This window comes from Vipera ursinii (assembly GCF_947247035.1).
Source record: "Vipera ursinii genome assembly, chromosome: 3".
NCBI classification, from domain to species: Eukaryota; Metazoa; Chordata; class Lepidosauria; order Squamata; family Viperidae; genus Vipera; species Vipera ursinii.
Window position 1 is genome coordinate 143,797,363 of NC_139516.1, and position 21,405 is coordinate 143,818,767.

Sequence of the window (21,405 nt, forward strand, 5' to 3'; positions counted from 1 at the left end):
TATGGAGGATCAAAATATATGGAAGTGAAATAAATATAAAACCTGAAATTAAAAACTTAAATTTGGATAAATCTAAAATTTGAATGGTTAAGACTCTCATTTTAAGGATAATTGTTCATTTTGGAAATTGAAAAACAAATACTTGCTGACACCTAGTGGTGGATGAAGACTATGACAGCTATGACTTTAATATAAGACTTGGCAAAACCTGGGAAAAGCTAATTTGTGTTTGTGACCCTCAAAGTTTTAACAACAAAGTACAGCTTTGACAAAAAAAAGACAATAATCTGGGCTGTAGACAAAGAGAGAATTATAAAATTCAGGGAAAAAAATCTTTTTTGAACTATTTGGATTACAAATATCTATTTAATTGGGACTCTAAAGCTATTTGCAGAGAAAAGAAAGGAAGAGAAAAACTCAAATTCTTGGCCATCATGGATCAGAGACATTTAGGAAGAACATATCAAGAAAACAAATACTTCACAGGAGGAGATATATAGTATACTGCAACTAATTCAAACAACAATGACTTTAAACCCCAAAGAAATCCAAAATAAAATATAAATCAATCTATTTCTAAGTTAACTTTACAACAAAAAAATTCCCAGAAAACAACAACAGAGAAGGAGCAGATAAAACAGATAAATGGATATAGAATTGAGAATAGAGACTTAAAGATGGAACTTAACAAAACAAGGAAATATGATTTAATCCTAGTGGGGAAAAATTCATAAGAATTCGAAAAAACAACTTATCCCTTAAGGCTACAAAATAAATCTGAGGACAAGAAAACAGATTGGATAAAATGGACTGTAGAGATGTCAGGAACTTCAGAGAGAAAGGAAATGATAAGAAAAGCGGAGAGAGAGAAAGAGAAAAACATTTTCAACAAACATGAAAAGGCAGAAGCCCCGTACAAAGACACTTCACCTGATTTACTATTTATATCTACAGCAACATTTACGAACATATGGAAAAACTTTTTGATTCAGCAAAATACATTGATTAAGAAAGATATTGGGCAAAGGAAAAAGACTAAAGTAGAAACCAAGAAAATAGATGATTGGACTTACCAGAGAGAATACTTAAAAAAGAAACCTTTGTTTGAATACGGTTAAAGAAATAGAAAAGTTTTGGAATATATATGTCATTCTAAGAGGGATGAATTCCCTAAATAATGTAGTATGCTTTTTCCCCTTTTTTTGTTCTCTTTCTTGATATGAGTAATATAAAAGTTGAAATGACTCAGATAAAGGAAATGTTTTAGATACTTAAATGTGATTGAATTTAAGAAAATTATAATGGATAAAAATGTTTTGAATGAGAGTTAAAGGACTACGTAGATGACTAGAAATATTAAATGGAATGTTTAAAGATTAAACATATTTTTAATTATGGTTAAAAAGAATAAGAAATTTAGGAAATAAATATATGTTAGCTTAGGAGGGATATATATTTTAAGTAGTACGTTATTTTTTGTTTCTTTACTCTTGCTTTCTTTTCTTTTTTTCCCCATTGTTTTATCTATTCCTTAAGAAATGTAAAAGTGTGAGATGGTTCATATGGAAAAATAGAGTTAAATTTTTAAATGTAATTAATTTTTGAGAAAATCTTAACCAGTAAGAATACCTAGAATTTGGTGGGAGAAGCAAACTAAAGTAAGGACTGTAACAAGATCTATGATAAGGCAACCAGAATGATTGGATAGAAAAGAAATATTATATTGATGTGATTATTATTTTTAGGAATATTGAAAAAAAATATTTAATTGTTATCTATCAAAACAATAACTCAATGTTTGCAAAAGAGGATAATCTGGGAAAAGAAGAAATCAACTAAAACCATTATGTGGATTATGGAGTATAGAAATCTATTGTTAATGAGTTAAAGTCCGATAGAACTTAATGTTTTATTTTTGTTGTTAGCATGTTTTAGTTTATCTTTGTATTATTATACCCTGTATTCAGCTCTGGGAAGTCGGGGAGGGGGGAGGGGAGGAGAGGGGAGGGTTGGGGAGAGGGGAGGGGGAGGGGGGAGTTCATTGTATTTAAAAATTGAAAAACTTTTCAATAAAAAAAATCTATTGTTAATGATTGTTTTACAGATATAACCCAGACAACACACTGTTCACCAATTATTAAGTGATTGATGTGTTTTTTTAAAAAACCCAATAAAATATATTACAAAATAAATAAAGAAAAGGATAGGATTGATTACCACAGATCTTCTTATTGCTTATAACTTATGTTTCTTCATTTGAGTTTAGTTAGATATGGGTTACAAGGCCACCAACTGAAGGGCATAAATGAAATAATAATAAAAATCAGCAAGGCTTATTTATTTTAAGACAAAGATTGATCATAGGCAAGTGTATGTTGATTTAATTTCAAAAGACCTCCCCAAATCAGTTCATATTATACTTAGAATGAATATTCCTTTTCTGAGCAATCCATAAGCAAGGAGATAATGAGAAGGAAAGAGAGAGCAGAAGATGGCAGATGAGTGATAAAAGAAAGAAGGTATAGACATCCTATTTTGATTTGGGCCCCATCCACCAGTGGCCTTGCCCTCGGCTAGGACAGGCAGACCTTGATGAATTATTCCTGAGAAACTGCTAGTGTCAAGAAGTGACTTTTAAGCCAGGGTACTAGGAAATCTTCTCAGGGAGATGGCAGTTCAAAAATGTGAAAAATAAATAAATAAAAACGTTCATTGGAAGAAGAGGTGTTTTCAAATTTTGGTTTACAAGGAGGAAAGTGATTAAATAATAGGGCAAAACAAGACTCCTAGTTATATTCATTGGCGTGTTCTTGGATAAAACAAATATAGCAATATTATTAGCGTGTGTCAAAGAATCTTTTTTTAACTCAGAATATTTTCCCTTTGAAGATACTGATACATTCACATCTACAGACTTTGTCACATACACAAACCCTTTTCACATGCTTTGGGGGATCATATAATCATATTCCAAAAGGAAACCTATTTTGCCCCAATTTTCCATAATTTTTCCATAAACACAGCTCCTGTTCATAATCATACCTGCATTATCTACCCCATGTAAAATATATCTGAAGCCATGCATAGGTTTTGCTATATAATTATTTTTTAAAAGTTACAAAAACCCCTCTCAGTATATCTATACACACTGCGTGTAATTAAAATACAGTCAAACACTTTTGTCCATCTGTGGATATGAGTTTCAATACAAAAAAATTCTACACAGTACAGTAGTGTTTATTTTTAGATTGCCAAAAAATATTACACCTAACAAGCCAAGAACGTTACACACCATAGCCTTCACGATAGGTTAAATAAACATGGAGCAGATGTGGGAGATGTCTCCAGCTTTCAAGTGTTCCGCTGTGCAAATAAATATTTAATGTGAAATGGGACCTTCACAAGACCATCAGTCAGACTCCTATTTAATTTCTAATTAGTGTGCTTTAAATTTATAATTAGTATAATTCCAAGCACTGGTACATAGATCTGATTGAATAATCAGGTATTTTCAAGCCCCTTCTCAAACCTCACCATCAAAGTTAACACTGTATATACAGTATGATTGGTGGTAACCAGCCTTGCCTTCTTCCAGTTCTGAACCAATCTATTAAGCAGTTGGTAGCTACATCATCGCCAAAGAATCGAGGCCTTTGGACTGTGGTGCTGGAGAAGACTCCTGCGAGTCCCTTGGACTGCAAGGCGATCAAACCGGTCAGTCCTAGAGGAGATCAATCCTGACTGCTCTTTAGAAGGCCAGATCCTGAAGCTAAAACTCAAATACTTTGAGAAGGAAGGACTCACTGGAGAAGAGCCTAATGCTGGGAAAGATTGAGGGCAATAGAAGAAGGGGACGACAGAGAATGAGGTGGCTGGATGGAGTCACTGAAGCAGTAGGCGTGAGCTTAAATGGACTCCAGAAGATGGTGGAAGACAGGAAGGCCTGGAGGAACGTTGTCCATAGGGTCGCGATGAGTCGGACACGACTTCGCAGCTAACAACAACAACAACAGCAACAAGCTACATCATTTTGAGATTTCATTAAATTCCCCAGAATGGTGCTATGTCAGGCCACTGTGTGAAATTTAAAACCAGGGGCATTTTGGTTCCATTTTTTTAATTGGTGTAGATCTGTTCTTTTCTGCTACTGCACACCAGCCAACAGCAGTTGATGATTTTGAGAGAGATGAGTGCTTTGTATACTAGACAGCACTTTGAGCTTGGAATCGGTCCTATTACGTTTGGCCTACAAAGTCAAAAACTCCAGGCTACGAATATCTGAAAGATCACTGCATCCCTATTATGGACATAAAACAAATTTATGGCAAAGCTTTTTGGGGGTGAAACGCTGGACTGGGTCATGGCCTAGATGCCAGAACTGAATGAAATCTGCTGATCGTTCCTTTTCTAAAATCTAGAAAACAAAGTTCATGTCTTTGAGAGAAATGCCTCTACAATAGACTGCATTTCTGACGCCATTATGGCAGGAAAGTTCTATGATAAAAAAATAATAGTCATACCGGGGTTTTCTTAAGGGGGAATTTAAAACTATATAAATCAGCAGAAGCTGTTTTTTTTAAAGCAGTATAAATTAAAAAGACCTATTAAAGTAAACAGTTGCACTTTTCTTTCCAGAGTTTTAAAAGCAAAATGGATGAGAATACTGCATTGCAAAGGTAAACAGTAAAAGATATTGAATTGTTAGCGATCTACATTTCCCTAAATCTCATATGAGTTTTCATTCAGTTCAAGCCATCCTTTTATAAGTTCCCTTCTGCTTTCTGAAATTAGATAAGGAGCTACAAGAAAACTTTTTCTAGTGATTCAGACCATTTGAATATTCTTCTCAAGACTAAATAAAATATCAGGAAATCTATTTTTTCCCCTGTTACCAGCTTTTATGCAATTCTATTTCTACTATTTTCAGAGTCTTAAACCATTTTAATCAACTAATTAAATATTTTCTTGTAAATTATGGAAGCTTTTTATGCAATGTCAATTTCTGCAAAGATTCTGCAAAATACATTTTGAATAAATACATCCTTGTCCTCTTATTGTATCTTTAAGAAGTGATGGGCTACATTAATCTTATCCGATCTGTTGCCCTCCTGATCTTTGGATTTCAATTCTCGTAATGCTAAATCAGCATGGTCAAATAATGAGGGATTATCGAAGCTGAAATCCAACATTCCTAGACAATGCCAAGTTGGCCTCCACATTTGAATAAGTTGCATTAGAGGTCAAGAGACAATTATTGTCTTACCTTTCATGGGTTCCAGGATCACATCAAAACTGTCATTCTTGAATTCAGTCTTTGGGACTCCAGTATAAAATACAACATTGCCAGAAATATAAGCTTTTACATTGTAGCGTCTTGATGTTTTGTTTTGGAAAGTAATTATGACATTGAAATCACTGCCAAGAACTGCATCTTCTATAACAACATTCATGTCAACCTCCGTATTAGATGAGATATCCTCGGTTACAGATTTTTTAACACCATACATTAAGGCAGTCTCCAGGGCCAGTCTTTCTTCTTCTGTGCCTGCAAAATAAATAGATATTGGCTGCCACAATAAATATGTAAATTATCAGCCTCTAACTTACAACAAGGCTAAAATTCAGCTTATTCGTGGCTTGATACCTAGAGATTTGCATGTTCTCTGCTACATCATGATCTAATTTGCAGTCTACAAGCAGAAATAGGCCAAAGGATACTTGAGATCAGAATCTTCTCCTCACCCCTCAGTATTTTATTGGGCCTTCTGGCATAACAAAAAGAGCCCACCAATGACTAATTTAAAAGAAGCCAATTTTAAAAGGTGGTTTCTTGCAATTAACAAAGTTGTCAGTCCCAATGCTGGGTCCAAATAAATGATGAACTAAAAGTTAACATTCTCAACACTGGAAGCAGGAGAGAAGTGAAATGAAAATTTGTGAGTGGAAGGTTTGCTTTGGCTTGTATGTGTCATGCAAAAACCAGGAACATAATTCAACTTACATATTCCCTGATCATATCTCATGTGTGATTTGGGAGTTAAAATCCAAAAGCTACTTGGCAGTCTACTGATGTGCTAAACGATGTTAGTGCATGATATGTGAATATGTTCAATATAGCTTGAATTGCTGCTTTATACCCCATTTGGAAATTAGGGAATGGCACAGGAAAACATAACGAATAGCCTGAATTATTATTGTATATGGCACAGAGTCAAAAAGATGTGAACAGGGCTTGTGAACAAGTATTAAAGTATATATCAGAATTGTACATGAACCAAGAAACTGTAATTAACAGCTTAGAAAACAACTTCAAACTGTGACTTTAAATATGTTTTTTTATGAAGCTCTTAGCTGTAATTTTTTCATGGATGAAATGGGAGCTTGTTAACTGGAAGCCTCTTTATTTCTTTATATATTATCACAAACACTAAACATTCAGAAAGGTCAGAGTAGAGAATAAGAGATACAATTCTGTGGATAGTTTTGTGATTCTGTTTTGTATCATTTTGGAATAGGACCCAGTCATGAATGAGTGAGGTTTTTTCCTAATTGTTTATTTTCATTAAACACTTCAGCATAGTCTGTACTTTTCCTTTTAATTGCTATGATTCTCCATTCCCTGTTTTCCTCTTCATAGGAATTCTTGCAATCCCAACTTCCTGTCTCCTGGGCTGAAGCTAATCCTTACACTCCCACTCCTCTTCCAGTACAGATTGAGAATTCTGTGTTTGAATGAATGAATGAATGAATGCATGTACTGTATGCAGGGCTTTTTTTGTCATAGAACGCTCAGAACGGAGTTCCGGCACCTTTTTTGGATGGAACCTTGTAGGGTAGGCAAGGTGGGTTGTATGACATGTGTGAGTTCCGGCACCTTTTTCTTTTACAAAAAAGCACTGACTGACTGTATGTATGTATGTATGTATGTATGTATGTATGTATGTATGTATGTATGTATGTATTTGCCACCCGTATCCAGCAAATCTGGGCAGCTTATGTTGTCTCCCTTCTGAATGCTTTCTATAAAATTTATCTCCATTCTCCATTCCACTCTTCTCCTAAAACCAAGTACTCTAGAAACATGCAGCTGTGGTCATAACTACTGCGAAAAGTCTCATGTTAACATATCCTCTTCATAACTCACAGGTACTTTTAAACACAAGAAAGAGATCTCTTGGTAGTCTTTATTTGCCTTTTTTGAAAACTCACCTTCTATCACATAACTGTTTGTCATAGCAACTACTCTTTCATTTATTTATTTACAAGCCCCACCAGAAAAATGCAAACAAACGCACATACTGAAAAACATGGATTATCTTTGGGGCAGTACTAGCCATTTGTACAGAGTAAGAATATGGAGAATTTTGGTTATTCCACAGCAGTTTAGGTCAACTGATTGGCTCATGGTTTTCATTGTTTTTGAGACTGCTACAGTGGGATAGAACTCTGGGTGATTTCAAACTACTTTGTAAGAAACTAGGAAATAAATATAAAGGTAGTGTCAATGTTATATAAATGAATGGCTTTTTATTTAGATTTGCCACATAATTACCTTCTGGAAATTTGTAATACTCAGTGATGTTCTTCATTTTATTTGAACCCACTTCTTTAGTCACAATTAAACTTCCAATCTGGGTTTTGTCAATATGTTGAATCACTTTAGACCCATTCTTCATTGCTTTTGAATATATAACATCACTGTTCACCTTAAACAAAACATTGGGGGAAAAATCAGATGCGATTCTGGTTAGCTCAAAACTCTGTAGGTTAGTGTCTCTCAGATTTTGGATCACAAATGAATTCTGACCACATTTTGAGAAATTAGGTAAAAATCTATCTACCCACAGGCAATCATTTGAAAATTCATTGCTCTTGTAATGCTACAGTCTAAATAAAGTTTTTTCTCCCTAGGGGATGGTTTCACTAGGTTTTTACAAGCCTTGTGACTAGATTATCCAATGACTTTTGATGCAAATTTTCTTAGGAGATTTCCCTTTGTACCTCTGCACGAGCTACTGCTTTGGACAGTAGTTCATGCAGAGATGTAGTCAGCAGGCAAAATGAACATGCAAGCTTCTCTGAAAATGGCGTTTTTTAACATTCTCACAAATGCTAAATCACAGGTCCCCAACCTTTTGGGCACCAGGGACCAGTTCCTTGGAGAGAGGTTCTTCCGTGGACCGGAGGGTGTGTGATTTGTGTGCTGCCTGCATCCCACGGATGGGGCTTTGCTTGTTTGTGCGGACCAGTTGCCGGCATGCCAAGGCCCGGTGCCAGTCCACAGATCTGAGGTTGGGGACCCCTGTGCTAAATAATTTATGAGAAACAATTTATACTTTAGATGAGGGTCCACTTAAACCTTAACTTCTAGATAGCAAATATATTATCCTGGAGGTTTTGTTCAGTGCTGAATACAAGTAATCCTTCCTTAATGACAGTAATTGGGACCAGAATTTCTCTTGCTAAGTGACATGGTCGTAAAGTGCCATGTCAGGTGACTGCACCACTTTTAACAGAAATTCTGCCATTTTCAGTTGCTGTCATTAGGCGAATCCCATGCCATGCAACCATCACGTGGTTATGATTTGTGATTTCCTGCCAGCTCCCTCATTGCCTTTGCTTGTAGAAATCTGGCAAAGAAGGTTGGCAGATGATGGTTATGTGACTGTGGGATGCTCCAACATAGCAATTACAAGATGTTCGCCAAGTACTTGGATTGCAATCATATGACCCGGGGTTGCTGCAACGGCAGTAAGTACGAGAACTTGTTGTACCACCATGGTCACTGAGTAAGTGGTTTTTAGGCAAGGACCTACCTTTGCACTGTGAAATAGTAGTTACAGAGTTATAAGTAATATTTTTGTTGAAATAGATTAGACATCAACAAGCTTTTCAAATGCTAAATGACAAATAAAAATAAATTTTAAGTAAATTAATAGTAAAGAATTACTTCAATCTCAATCATATTTTTACTGAACCCATTTGAAGAAAAGCCCGTTGCATAAATGCATACCTCTGCAAAAACAAAAGGTGCATCAAACTGGAAACAGACATGTCCATGCTTGATGGCTTGAACTGAAGCTGGACCGCAACGATACATGCCTGCATGTGAACAATCAAATTGTGATCCAAGTTCTAAAACTTGTGCTATAATCCAGAACCCAACCATCCTCCTTGCTTAGTTACTGCTGATGTCCAAACTTTTAATACTATCTACTCAATCTGCTGTCAGCCTGAGACCATGGCAAAGGCAAACCTTTGAAAAGTTACATAATTAAAGCAAAGTCAATATGAATCAAATTTACAAACATTTATTAGAGTTCTTTGACAGCCATATACTAATATGCTAATATTTGTCTCTCCCAAAGAACAAAAAAAATCCTCATTACACATACACGATCTCTAATATATATATACATTCTGAAAAAAAATGCTCAGGTTATAGAAGCATTTAACTACGTGATAATTAATAGTTGTTCTTTCTTTCTTTCTTTCTTTCTTTCTTTCTTTCTTTCTTTCTTTCTTTCTTTTTCTGATTCAAAGTTCTGCAGAAAGCATCCTGCTTATGAAACACATAGGAGAAATGTTTTTGCTACTTGAGAGTACTTTTGCCATTCAATGGCCAAAAGCTAACAAGGGTGGCAGCTGGGGCAGCTGGGGCCATAAACTGGTTTAGTAGATTTGGGATTGATGATGTGGTTTGCTCTGCTAAACTAAATGCCATCTCAATGCTATAGAATCACTAAGTCCATACCCTTAAATATATCTCCAAGGAAATAAACCTCTTTGACCTCAATTCTGAATAATCCCATATAGTATTTCTCATAGCTGAGACTTGCTTCATCTTTAATTTAGATGTCCATAACAAGCAACTTTGTGGTTTTTTTAAACACTTACCGTACATAAATCCAACCCAAAATAAACCTAATCAAATCTAACCAAAAACACTGTTGCTAATACATGTCTCATGACATGAAATATTTCAAAGTGAATCTTCCTGAAAATCTCCTCTTGACTGAAACAAATCCAGCCACAATTAAATTCTCTCTACTGACATAGCTAGGAGTTGTTTTTTAAACGAAATGGCCTATTTATCTTCCATTAGCAATTAGGTTTTGTGCTGTTTGCTTCATGGACCATCTCACCTCAAATGTTCATCTATAGCTCATTTTAACATTTTCCCAGCTTTGTTCAATATGGATGTTAAATGCCCTCTGTTGTCATACCTGTGATGCACATAATGGTACAGACTTTTTTCTAGCTTCAGGTTCTTTTCAGTGTACCTTAAGGCTGTCCCCTTTCTATAAATCCAAATGAATTGTGTTGCACTTATTTTTTGCAGCTTTCTGCTTAGTTTTGGGATGAGTTTTATATATATGATCAAACAAATCAAATTTATATTCCTTCCTTTTATTTCAAACAGTCTTAATCTTCGATTCATTCAAAAACTCTCATAGGATTTGATGTCTCTTCATTTCTTCTTCGTCCCATTGCACAGAGTTCTTCAAGATTTTAACAAGCATCTTTTGTAAATCCAGTAAGAAAAAAGAATCCAAGTCACTCTCTTGGTCTGTCATTTGTATTTCCATTTTAAAGTTCAAATCACAGCCAGATCCTTTTGTAGATTCAATAAAATAACCTTTTCTAAATCATTTTTTTAACCTGTCAACTGTCAAATCTACTTTTAATACTATCTCTATTTTTTCAGATAAAATTTGTTCTAATCTATCAATGGCATCTTTTGGACATAAGGAGACATCGTTACTGATATCCTTTATGTTGTGGCTACTATTTTCTGATTCCATTGTTCAAAAGTCTCTTTCAGTATTTTCACTGTTGTAACAATTTGCAACATTTTACAGCCTTGCAAAGCTTTTTTCTATCTAAAAATGTTGGTCTCTCTCTCTCTATGTCTATTTTTTGATATCAAGAAATTGCTTATCTTTGTTTGGTCTTGTAAAAACCAACACAAAATATTTCTTGCAAGTAGGTGTTTATATTCTTTATAATTAATTCCATAATGTTATTGTAAAAGTTTCAATATTCCAGTTTTAACTGCTTATAACATTTTAAGATCAAAATCTTATTTAGCTTTCTGCTGCTTATTTCTGATTCTTTACATTTTTCACTTTAGGATTAAAATTTTCTTTCATTCAGGATGGAGGGCAGACTTATCCAGCAATTTCAAACTTGTCAGTCCAAAGGTCTTGAACAGTTTAGAAGTACCGGTAGTTATGAGCAATTTCCAAAAGTGATTAGAAAGTGAGGTTTGTGAAGTAAGACTCCTTTAAATGTCTCCATTGTGGTTTCTTTGTTTGGTGAACAAGACTTAGTCTCAGCTTAATTTAGAGACCTAAGTTGTGATATTGTAAGAATAGGAAAATGGGTAAAAAATATTATATATGTCGTGCTTTTCCAGGTGGCAACTATTCTGCTACATGAGAATTTCTTTAAAACAAGCCTGAGCTGGAGCAAAGAAAGGAAAAGAGATGCTTACCATCACTGTTTTCTTGAGGAGTACTATCTACAGCTTGCCAGCCACCAAAACCAAGAGGAAGGTCAGGTCGGGACATCCAAGCTTCATTCCAGCAATGATAGTTCCTTTATGTAAGAAAATAACAACAAAGGGGTATTCTGGACTCCAGATGTGCCATTTATTAACACTGAATAGAAATAACAATACTTGTTCTTGTAAAGATTTCTCTCCCTCCCTCCCTATATCATCTATCTTTCTATGACACTACTAAAGGAATGACAAAATCTTTCTCAACTCATTTTTTTATAAATTTAATAATGTTTTTGTAACCTGATTTCCAGGTTTGTTTTTGGTTTTTTTTTTCCTTCCATAGATTTGGTTCCTTGAAACAATGCTGCTTAATACTAGTTTGCTGATACAGTGATCCCATTCAAAACTGGCAAATCTTGGCAGGTGACTATTTCACTATTTTATAGCCATGAGGAACATCTCGTGCAGTCTTCCCATCCTGGCTAGGAATTCTTCAAATTATAGTCTTAGTAGCGCTGGTATATCTCAGATTGGGCAAGACTATGCTAGAGCATGTTGAATCAATTGTGTGCATTCACTTGTGTTGCAGGAAGAATTTTTATACCAATGTCTATGTAAGAATTAATGCTATGCACTGGGAGTCTTGGTAGTCTCCAGTTGTGCATTTCTTAACAATTAGGCTTCTGGTGCAGGGGCACCAAACTTGGCAACTTTAAAACTTGTGGACTTTAACCCTCAGAATTCCCCAGGCTGAGGAATTCTGGGAGTTGAAGTCCACAAGTCTTAAAGTTGCCAAGTTTGGAGACCCCAGTGCATTCTTTTATTACTGCTGCCCAAATACATTTATTCTTACACACAAAGAAAAGGCGGTCCCTTAACTGGAAGACTTAGGATGTTTCTCCTCAACAACCTGTGTGTATTCATTTTTTAGAACAGGGTAAGCATCTGTAAAGAAGGAATACACTAGCAGGGGAAAGCATTACTCTTTCCAAATTTGCAACAGCAGCAAATCCTACCTCAAAAATAGCTAGCTCAATAAATAGGATATTGTATTGAGAGACACAACCCACTGAGCTGTCTGACACAACCTAGGTGTGTCAGTTGAAGGCCTGCTGCATGAACAACGCCTCTTCCCAAACTATAAAAGCCAACCTGAGCACAACTACTGCGGATTAAAATAATGAGGAGCATTGGCCCTTGAACAGAGTGCCAAAAGGTTCTTTGAAGTATTGAAGTTCAGACATTGAGAGGAGCCCTCTGGGATTTAAATCTGGAATTTTCAGATGCAACTTGGACCACCTTCAAAGGCTCAGGAGTGGTCAGCCTGATCAGGGAGGGCTAGAAAAGTTGCAAGGTTGCAGGTTGGGACCTTTCTCGGCTGCAATATTTTTCTCTTTTGCAGGTGCCTTTCAATTCTGGCTTTCACTCTTTGTTGGCTGGTTAATCTTTAAGAGAAGCATCACCCTAGCCTAGCTCAATGCTTTTCTCATTTGCTCAGACTATTTCATAGGAAAAGAGAAAGGGAGGCCTTATAAATGTCTTTCCATTGGTTTATTGGTGTAATAGAAAGAGTGTAACTATGTTGAGAAAAATCTGCAAGATAAGCTTCAAGAAATTTTTGAGCTATGACAGAATAATGCAGGAGGAGGGGATGCAACAATTTCCTGTTTAAAAAGATGTTCCCTGCCAGTACAAAAAAGCTAATTAAATTATTGAAGTAACAGTTAGTAGTAACATTTCAGCAAATATAAAGTTTGTTAAACGGAGACTATTTAATTAATAATGGGCAGAGGAAGAAAGGAGAACAGCAAGAAATCTGACTCTTGACTAACAAGGCATTTCAAAATAGAAATGAAAGCTGTGATAAAAAAAGGCAGAAAATTGTCAGTCAGAGGAGTTAACAAAGCAGGACGTCAAGGGAAAAAGGATTTATCCAAAGAAAATGATACAAACTATATTTTTAAAAAACATAGCTGAGAATGGTGTGATGCTAAATTATTCTCACAGAGCCTTGCTGATGGTGCCTAATAGGAGAAATTGCTTAGAGGTGTGAACCTATAAACATGTTCCAATAAAAGAAAATATATGTAGCTCAGGGTTGAATTGTAGAGTCCTTCAGCATCTAGGACTCCACAAACCTGTTCTTCATCAAGGCAGAGATCTATACCTCTTTCTCTTGTAATTGAGCGTATACAACCATCTTTGACTTTGATGACCAGTACTTGTCACAATTCTGTTGTTCCTATTTTGTCAGATCTGAATGAGTTACTGTTCTCATTTTCCATCCTTAACATTTTGATGGCATTTTCCTGTTCATAAATGCAGATTTCATCGCAAAGGCCAGAAAAATCAGATAAACTGCCTAATCTTTGACCTATGATTTATTAGTTGCTGTTTATATGTGCATTGTGAGCTTATGCACCGGAGACAAATCCCTTGTGTTGTCTGATCACACTTGGTCAATAAATCTATTCTATTCTATTCTGAAAATTGGACTTATTTTTTATTAACCAAACCATTCACCATGTTTAATAATGTGGCTCAGAGTTTGTGAGTATTTTAAACTAAAACATATGGAAAGTTTTAAGAAGCTTAATCCTGACATAAAAAACACTACAGCAAAGATTGATCTGAATCAAAAATCCCAAATGAGAACATTTTAAAATATTTATATGAATGATTATGGATTACTTCCCTCTGTGCAAAGACATTTTAATATACATACAATAAATATTTTAATAGTAAAAACATAATTTTGAGAAATCTAAAATATATTGTTTGATACATGTTCTTTAACAAATATTTAAGATTGTTTTAAAGAACTGGTTCAGGATATAGAAAACTATCAACAACCCATCAACATCATGCTGCAAAACAATTTAAAGCAAGCTTTCTACTGAAGATAGAAAGCAAAGTAAATGAAGAAAAAGGACCCAGAGGAAAAAAATCGAAAAAAGCTCCCACCATAAGTTAAATTAATGCTTGCCCCCAGGGGTTATGTGCATCATGTAGCAATAAATATACCATGAAGAGATGAGATTAAAGGGAAAGTTCAAAAAGTAATCAAGCCCCCAGAAGGCAGCACAGGGAGAAGGCTATTTAAAACACTATGGAGGTTTTTGCTTAGCTGATGTAGATTTGCAGCATTCATTTCCTTTTATAGTGGAATAGACTTGGGGAGAAAAAACAATGTCATAGAATAAGTCCACTGAGTGAAAAATACATGAAAATATGAAAGATACCTAAAGATGGAGCTTCAGCAAGCTGTTGTCTCCTGTGACTTAAAGGGAATGGCCAGAGGTAGTACATGACAGGGCTCTGAACACTGTAGATTTGGGAAGGAACTACCTATTGGCTTCAGCAAGGAATAAACTATTAGGCATGGTGGCTCAGTGGGTTAGGACGCTGAGCTTGTCGATCAGAAGGTCGGCAGTTTGGCGGGTCGAATCCCGAGTGTTGCATAACAGAGTGAGCGCCTGTTACTCGTCCCAGCTTCTGCCAACCTAGCAGTTCGAAAGCACATAAAAATGCAAGTAGAAAAATAGGGACCGCTACAGTGGGAAGGTAACGGCGTTCCGTGCACCTTTGGCATCTGGTCATGCTGGCCACATGATCACGGAGACGTCCTTGGAAAAGCGCTGGCTCTTCGGCTTTGAAACGGAGATGAGCACCGGCCCCTAGAGTTGGAAATGACTAGCACACATGTGCGGGGGAACCTTTACCTTTACCTTTTAAGGTTTGGCCCAGTAAAAAAAAGGGACTCTAAATGCAACAACATAGTAAATAATAGGGGAAAGGAAGGAGAAGGCTTTCTCAATGGTGGCGCCCTGGCTATTAAATTAACTTTTGAAAGAGGGTCATCTGGCAGCTACGTTAATCTTGCCGCAGTATCAAGTTAATATCATTCTGTTTTCCCAACCATTTCCATCTATTCCAGCTTGAAACCGTTGCTGTTTGTTTTTATGCCGTGCTCATATGCTTTATGATGGAATATATTTTAATGGATATATTTTTACATTCGATTCCTTTTATGAGCTGCCAGGAAAACTTGATTATAGGCAGCCTCTAACATGATAAATAAGCAGGACAGTAACAGAATAGGGGAAGTGAGTAAAGGCTGCCCCCGCCCTCAAACAACATATTTATGTGCCGGATGCATATTTTATTCCCATCTCCTTTCCTTTGGGAGCTATATTAAAATGAGAATTATACAAACGATAAATAGTACGTTATATTACTATTCATTTGTTTTCCATTTTATGCTCTCTGTAGGTTCAGGCAGACAAAATCTCCCTTGCTTCCTCCTCTCTGATTAGAGTAATGGCAAAGGACCATACCAAAAGGAGCAGTATGAGTAAGAATATATAAGCACAGTAACTGAGCTTTGAAATAACCATAAAAATATTCACAATGTTGCTGAAGCTGTGAGAGAGACTTGCTGTATTTGTGTATTATAATAAGCCAGAATTTCTGTGAAAGGGCAGGTTTCCTACTGTTCGCTACTCAGCTGCTCCTTCTTGTCTGCTAAGCAAAGTGTGGCCTTACATGGTTTGTTTGTTAATGACATGGGAACTCCTACAAAGCCAGAGTTAGAAGCTATGGTTTATTCTTGCTTCTGACTTCTATTCTGAGTGGGAGAGAAATGCCAGGGATTTTGACTGACGCATGAGAAAAGAGCTCTGCATTTGATTAAGGCATTCTTGTGGGCAAGATGATTCAACAGGCACAATCAAGGAGGACCAGAATATTTGTGGAAATTAAATCAGAATCCTCAAGAGTTTCACATCAGACTGAGCCCTGCTGTATACAATCCATTTCATATGGCAACATCTTTACAAGCTGCATAAATAGGGAACCTACAAATCTACTCTACTCTACTCTACTCTACTCTACTCTACTCTACTCTACTCTACTCTACTCTACTCTACTCTACTCTGATAGATGACACACAAGGGATGGAACCATTACAGCTCTCTGTGTAATTTTATGATTAGACTTGTCTGGTAGTAGATAGAACTGATGAATAATTTCTGGTGTAATGTTTTGTTACATGTTAGCTCTAAATCATCCTACTGTGGTCTATATTGTTGTCTCCTCCCAGCGCCCCTCCAGATGTCACTGAGCATCAATTTCCTTTGCCCTTGATGATTGGAAATCCTAGGAATATAGGGAAGCAGCAACATGTCCCTCATTCCATTCTAGCGCATTGTATAAGACAGAAAACTAAGACTCACTTATGGTCACATAACTATTACAAAATCAACTGCAGTTCTCCCACAAATATACCAGATTGAATCTCTTGTGAGTTTGGGGTCCATCTTTCCATATTCATCCACAAACACATCCATCTGTAAGTTGGCATCATTATCATGAGCCGAAGAATAGTTAGTGATGACTCGTCCAGGAATTCCTAGACTCCTCAAAACTGTACAAATAGAAAATAGCAAGTATTTAAGACAATGTGACATTACAGGATAAACTGAACATACATATACATATATATATATATATACACATATACACATATACATATATAATGTGTGCCAATTTTCTCAACATGGTACCCTCAAAGATATTTTGGGACAATTCAAGTTTTCAGTCAGCTTCTGGAACGATAGGGCAATCTTCACATTAAAACTAAAACCAGTTTGGTATAGTGGTTAAGGCATCCGGCTAGAAGTCAGGAGATTGTGAGCTCCAGTCCTATCTAGGGACAACGCTGGCTGACCTTGGGCCAATTACTTTTCCTCAGCCCTAGGAAGCACACAGTGGCAAACCACTTCTGAAAAACCTTGGCAAGAAAACTGCAAGGACTTCTCCAGGCAGGCTCTGAGAACTGGATATGCTTGAATGAAGGGTGGAGAGAAAAAAAGAACAACTGTGGCAGCTAGCAGAAAACATTAAACCATTGTCTGATGTGGTCCACCTCACTATCTCTATAGTACTGTAAATGTTTATACGCAAGGATTGTTGTTTGAACTGAATTTTTATGGCAGCTTTTCACCAAAGAATGGTGCTCAAAGCAGTGAATATTATATCCTTATTAACAGTGCTAGACATGGGACTAGGTATCTAAGGCTTAACTGGTCCCATGGGAATCAGCACTGCCTTTGGGAATCTCTCTTTGTTGCTTTATAGAGGAGCCAGCAGAGTAATTCAGTTACCTAGCCTTGTGCTTGTGTAAACTGATTGGCAGGAGACATAAAGTTTCAGGCAATCTTCTTCCCAGAGCTCTGCTAACAGGAATTAGGGAGCCCTCAATTATATTCCCAAAGCATCCATTTTTTTGCATGAATTTATTTTTTAATTGTCAACTGCATCTACATCTTGAGGGGTGAGAAAGATAACATGTTAGCTGTCCTTAACAGGCTTACAGATATGACCTGCTGCTAATTTAAAGGGGAATGGAAAGAAAGTCTGATGAAATAGCTGCCACACCAAGGAGTGTGATAGAGAATCAGAAACCACACTGGGGACTCCTTAAAAAGCCTGCTAAGACCTCTGAGATTTGTTTTTGACAACCCTGCAGTAATTCATCTTTTGTAGCCCATGATGGCTACGGTGCTTCATGAAGAAGAGTAACACTGCACATATATTTTAACGGTTTGATGACAAATTACCTGGATACATCTACTAGCACATGCACTTATTGATTATGCTTAATACAAATGCCTTCCAACGCTTCCAGCACACAAGCCCTCGGGGCTCATTGGAAATAATTCAGCTGACAAGTTCAAGATTAATAGCTTTGCTCTTTCTTTTTTGGGATGTTTTAGCATATTTAATAGATGACTGTCCCCAATTTTTCGATATGGTAACCTTGGAAAGCTAAATAATTGAACTGGGAAAATGTTAGAGGCTTTAAAGAACTGAAAACTGAAGCCAGAACTAATTGATGTAGGACTGGCTATCTAACCTGATGCTCCTCAGTTGCATTGTGACCACAACTTCCAGAGGTCTCATTTCGCACAGATAATGGCTGATAGAGAACTCTGGAATTTGTGGACATAACACATCTGGATAACACAAAAGCAAATGGGTTCTACCTGCTTATACTGTATATAAAGTTTGCACTTTTCTATTTTCTGCCATCAAGTTACATGCCTCCAGCTTCTGTGTTTTCAGCTTTGTCTACCTGTTCAAAGTATTTGCTTGCTCTTAAGCACTCAGCCTAACAAAAGGAAAGAGGTAAGAATCATGGCCTTTTTATTTGGTGGGTTTATATCAGGGCTCTTCAAACTTGGCCCTTTTATGACTTGTGGACTTCAGCTCCCAGAATTCCTCACAAGTCATAAAAGGGCCAAGTTTGAAGACCCCTGGTTTACATGCTTCATTTCTTGAAGTTGCTGTTCTTTGGAAATGGAAAGATGAAAATATTCTATACCAGTCTTTCCTAGCCAATGAAAGTGCTGGCTGAAATACACATTGAATCCAACATATGTAAGCAACAACAGGTAGGAAGGGATTATTTAACACAAAGCAGTTTTTCTTCCAGAGACATAAAAATAATTTGTATCTTCTTATTTTCTAAAACTCTTCATATAGCGGTTGAAAAGCAAACAGAGTAGGATTGTTTTAAGAAACTTATAACTGTTTAAAATCCATATTTGAACACATGGCTGGATCGTTATCTAAAAATATTTATTCAAATCTACTGAGGATGCCAATGGGAGTGGGTGTCTCCCACTGAATAAAATGGACTAATTCTTCATTTGACAATTGCACAATTTCACCACAGAAGATTATTAGAGTATTATATATTAGTTTTCATATGCAACTACAGGGGAGAGCACATTAGTCATACATATCTATATATAGTTATCTGGCAGCATCTATGAGTACTGGCAAGAATGTAATAAAAGGGATAAATATGCAGGCTGGAATTCTGCCAGCTGGGATAAAAACCAAGTGATTTTTTAAACTGTATGTATCTTTCATATGAGAAAAGGTATATATATATATATATATATATATATATATATATATATATATGTATGTATGTATGTATGTATGTATGTATGTATGTATGTATGTATGTATAATGTACATTCCAACATCTTCACTTTCAAAAGTAAGCTGATGTCTGACATCATTAGCTCTCTATCGTATCACTTTACAAAAACAAAGACAAAGATTTCCAGATTTTGCCTCTGGAATGTTAGAATCAGTAGGTTATACATATGTTATCCAGCAGGTAAATCTTCAATAAATTCAAGTTCAAATTCAGAATAGAAGGGAAGGGATCTTGAAGGTCTTCTAGTCCAACCCCCTGCTCAAGCAAGAGACCCTACAATTTCAGACAATTGGCTGTCCGATCTCTTCTTAAAAACCTCCAGTGATGAAGCACCAACAACATCTGAAGGCAAGCTGTTCCATTGGTTAATTGTTCTCACTGTTAGGAAGTTTCTCCTTAATTCCAGGTTGCTTCTCTCCTTGATTAGATTCTCTCCATTGTTTCTTCTCTTGCCTTCTGGTGCTTTGGGAAATAAGTTGATCCCCTCTTCTTTGTGGCAGCCCCTCAAATACTGGAACGTTGTTATCATGTCAGCCCCTAGTCCTAGAGTCTATGGAAACAAATTGTTCCTCTCCTTATAACACCCAGGTACCCTCCAAATTGGCCCTGCTTAAAGGAACTCCAGAATATGGAGTTGCTACAGAAAAAAAATCTATGGAAATTTTGTTCTGCATAGCACAATATGGAAGGTAGAACACAATACTTCCTTTCAGAGGGGAAAGCTAATGAATATGACCCAGAACCCATTCAGGTAGTTACATCTTTATATTCTTTTGTGAGTACTAGAATACTAGATTTAATTTTGAGGAAAGTAATTAGTTAATATTTTAGCTAGCTTGCTAGCTGGCCTTAATGAAGCCATTCTCTCCTAGATTTGGGTTTATAATATTCAGTGAAATAACTTTATAACTGAGTGAGGCACTGAACGTGAATACCATGTTTCCTAGTAATACATAGTACGAAAAACAGATGGAGTGTTTTTATTTAATGATGGAATAAAAATAATTTTTGTCTGCATTTTGACATGAACTTTTGCGGTTCTCATTTCCTGAACAATAATTAATTGGAACACAAGAACTGCACAAAATCTGTACTTCTCCAGATTTTAAGATACTCAAGAGAATGTACTAAAGTAATAACTGGAAGGAGGAGACTTGGTATGAAGCTACAAACAGGCCTTAACATGGAAAGAGGGCAGGCTATTAGCTCACTTCCATCCCTCACAGGCTGAAGCCTAATCTAGGAAGATTAGCTGGCTGGCTCTGGAATTCTGGGAGTTGAAGTCCACAAGGGTCCTGTTCTTCAGTGCCAAGTTAATTGATGGGTTTTTTTAAAAAATCTATTTTATAGGATTTACTATTTGAAGAAAATGCTATTCGGGCGTCTTTTGACAAGAACCAATTCCGTCTATGGATTGGAAAGTGGAAACATGATGTGGTTCATGACCTGTAGAATTTCACCTCTGATATATTCTCAATTTTGAGTGTATGCTGTATTTGTGTTGTCAGGGTGGTAAAAATGTACTGCTGGTGTACTCTTCATCCTTCTGCCTATTAGCATATTGACTATAGGGGTTGTTGTTGTTGTTTTGGAAGGTTCCTTATCATGGAGTTTTCAATATTCATGTTGAATCAAGTTTGCAGACTCAAAGGCATCTCAGAATTCAATGGCCCCTGATCTGTCCTAACTAGTATCTGACTTAGTTCTTTTGAAGATGAGGTTGATAACTCTGTTCAGGTAAAAGCTGATGCTTTTAAAGTACAGGAACTCTGGGCAGTTTCTTTATCATGAACAGACCATTCCCTTGTCAGTGTTAGATTGACAATCAGTTCTTCCTGTTAGCTTGTGTCTAATAGATAGAACTGAGGATTTGTTTAACACCTCA

At 36.3% G+C, this 21,405-nt stretch overlaps 1 protein-coding gene across 3 annotated transcripts in view; it reads right to left on the bottom strand.

Moving 5' to 3' along the window:
• Positions 1–21,405, bottom strand: part of F13A1 (coagulation factor XIII A chain) — a 564,207-nt gene that overhangs the window by 472,579 nt on the left and 70,223 nt on the right. For all 3 annotated transcript variants that reach the window (XR_014492156.1, XM_083359938.1, XM_083359937.1), the window contains 5 exons: positions 16,793–16,931; positions 11,498–11,601; positions 9,014–9,102; positions 7,553–7,706; positions 5,264–5,545 (listed from right to left, as the gene is read on the bottom strand). Coding sequence is in view for 2 of the 3 variants with exons in the window: in XM_083359938.1 (XP_083216064.1) it covers positions 5,264–5,545; positions 7,553–7,706; positions 9,014–9,102; positions 11,498–11,601; positions 16,793–16,931 (768 nt within the window). In the remaining variant the exon portion in view is untranslated. The remainder of the gene's footprint in view (positions 1–5,263; positions 5,546–7,552; positions 7,707–9,013; positions 9,103–11,497; positions 11,602–16,792; positions 16,932–21,405) is intronic.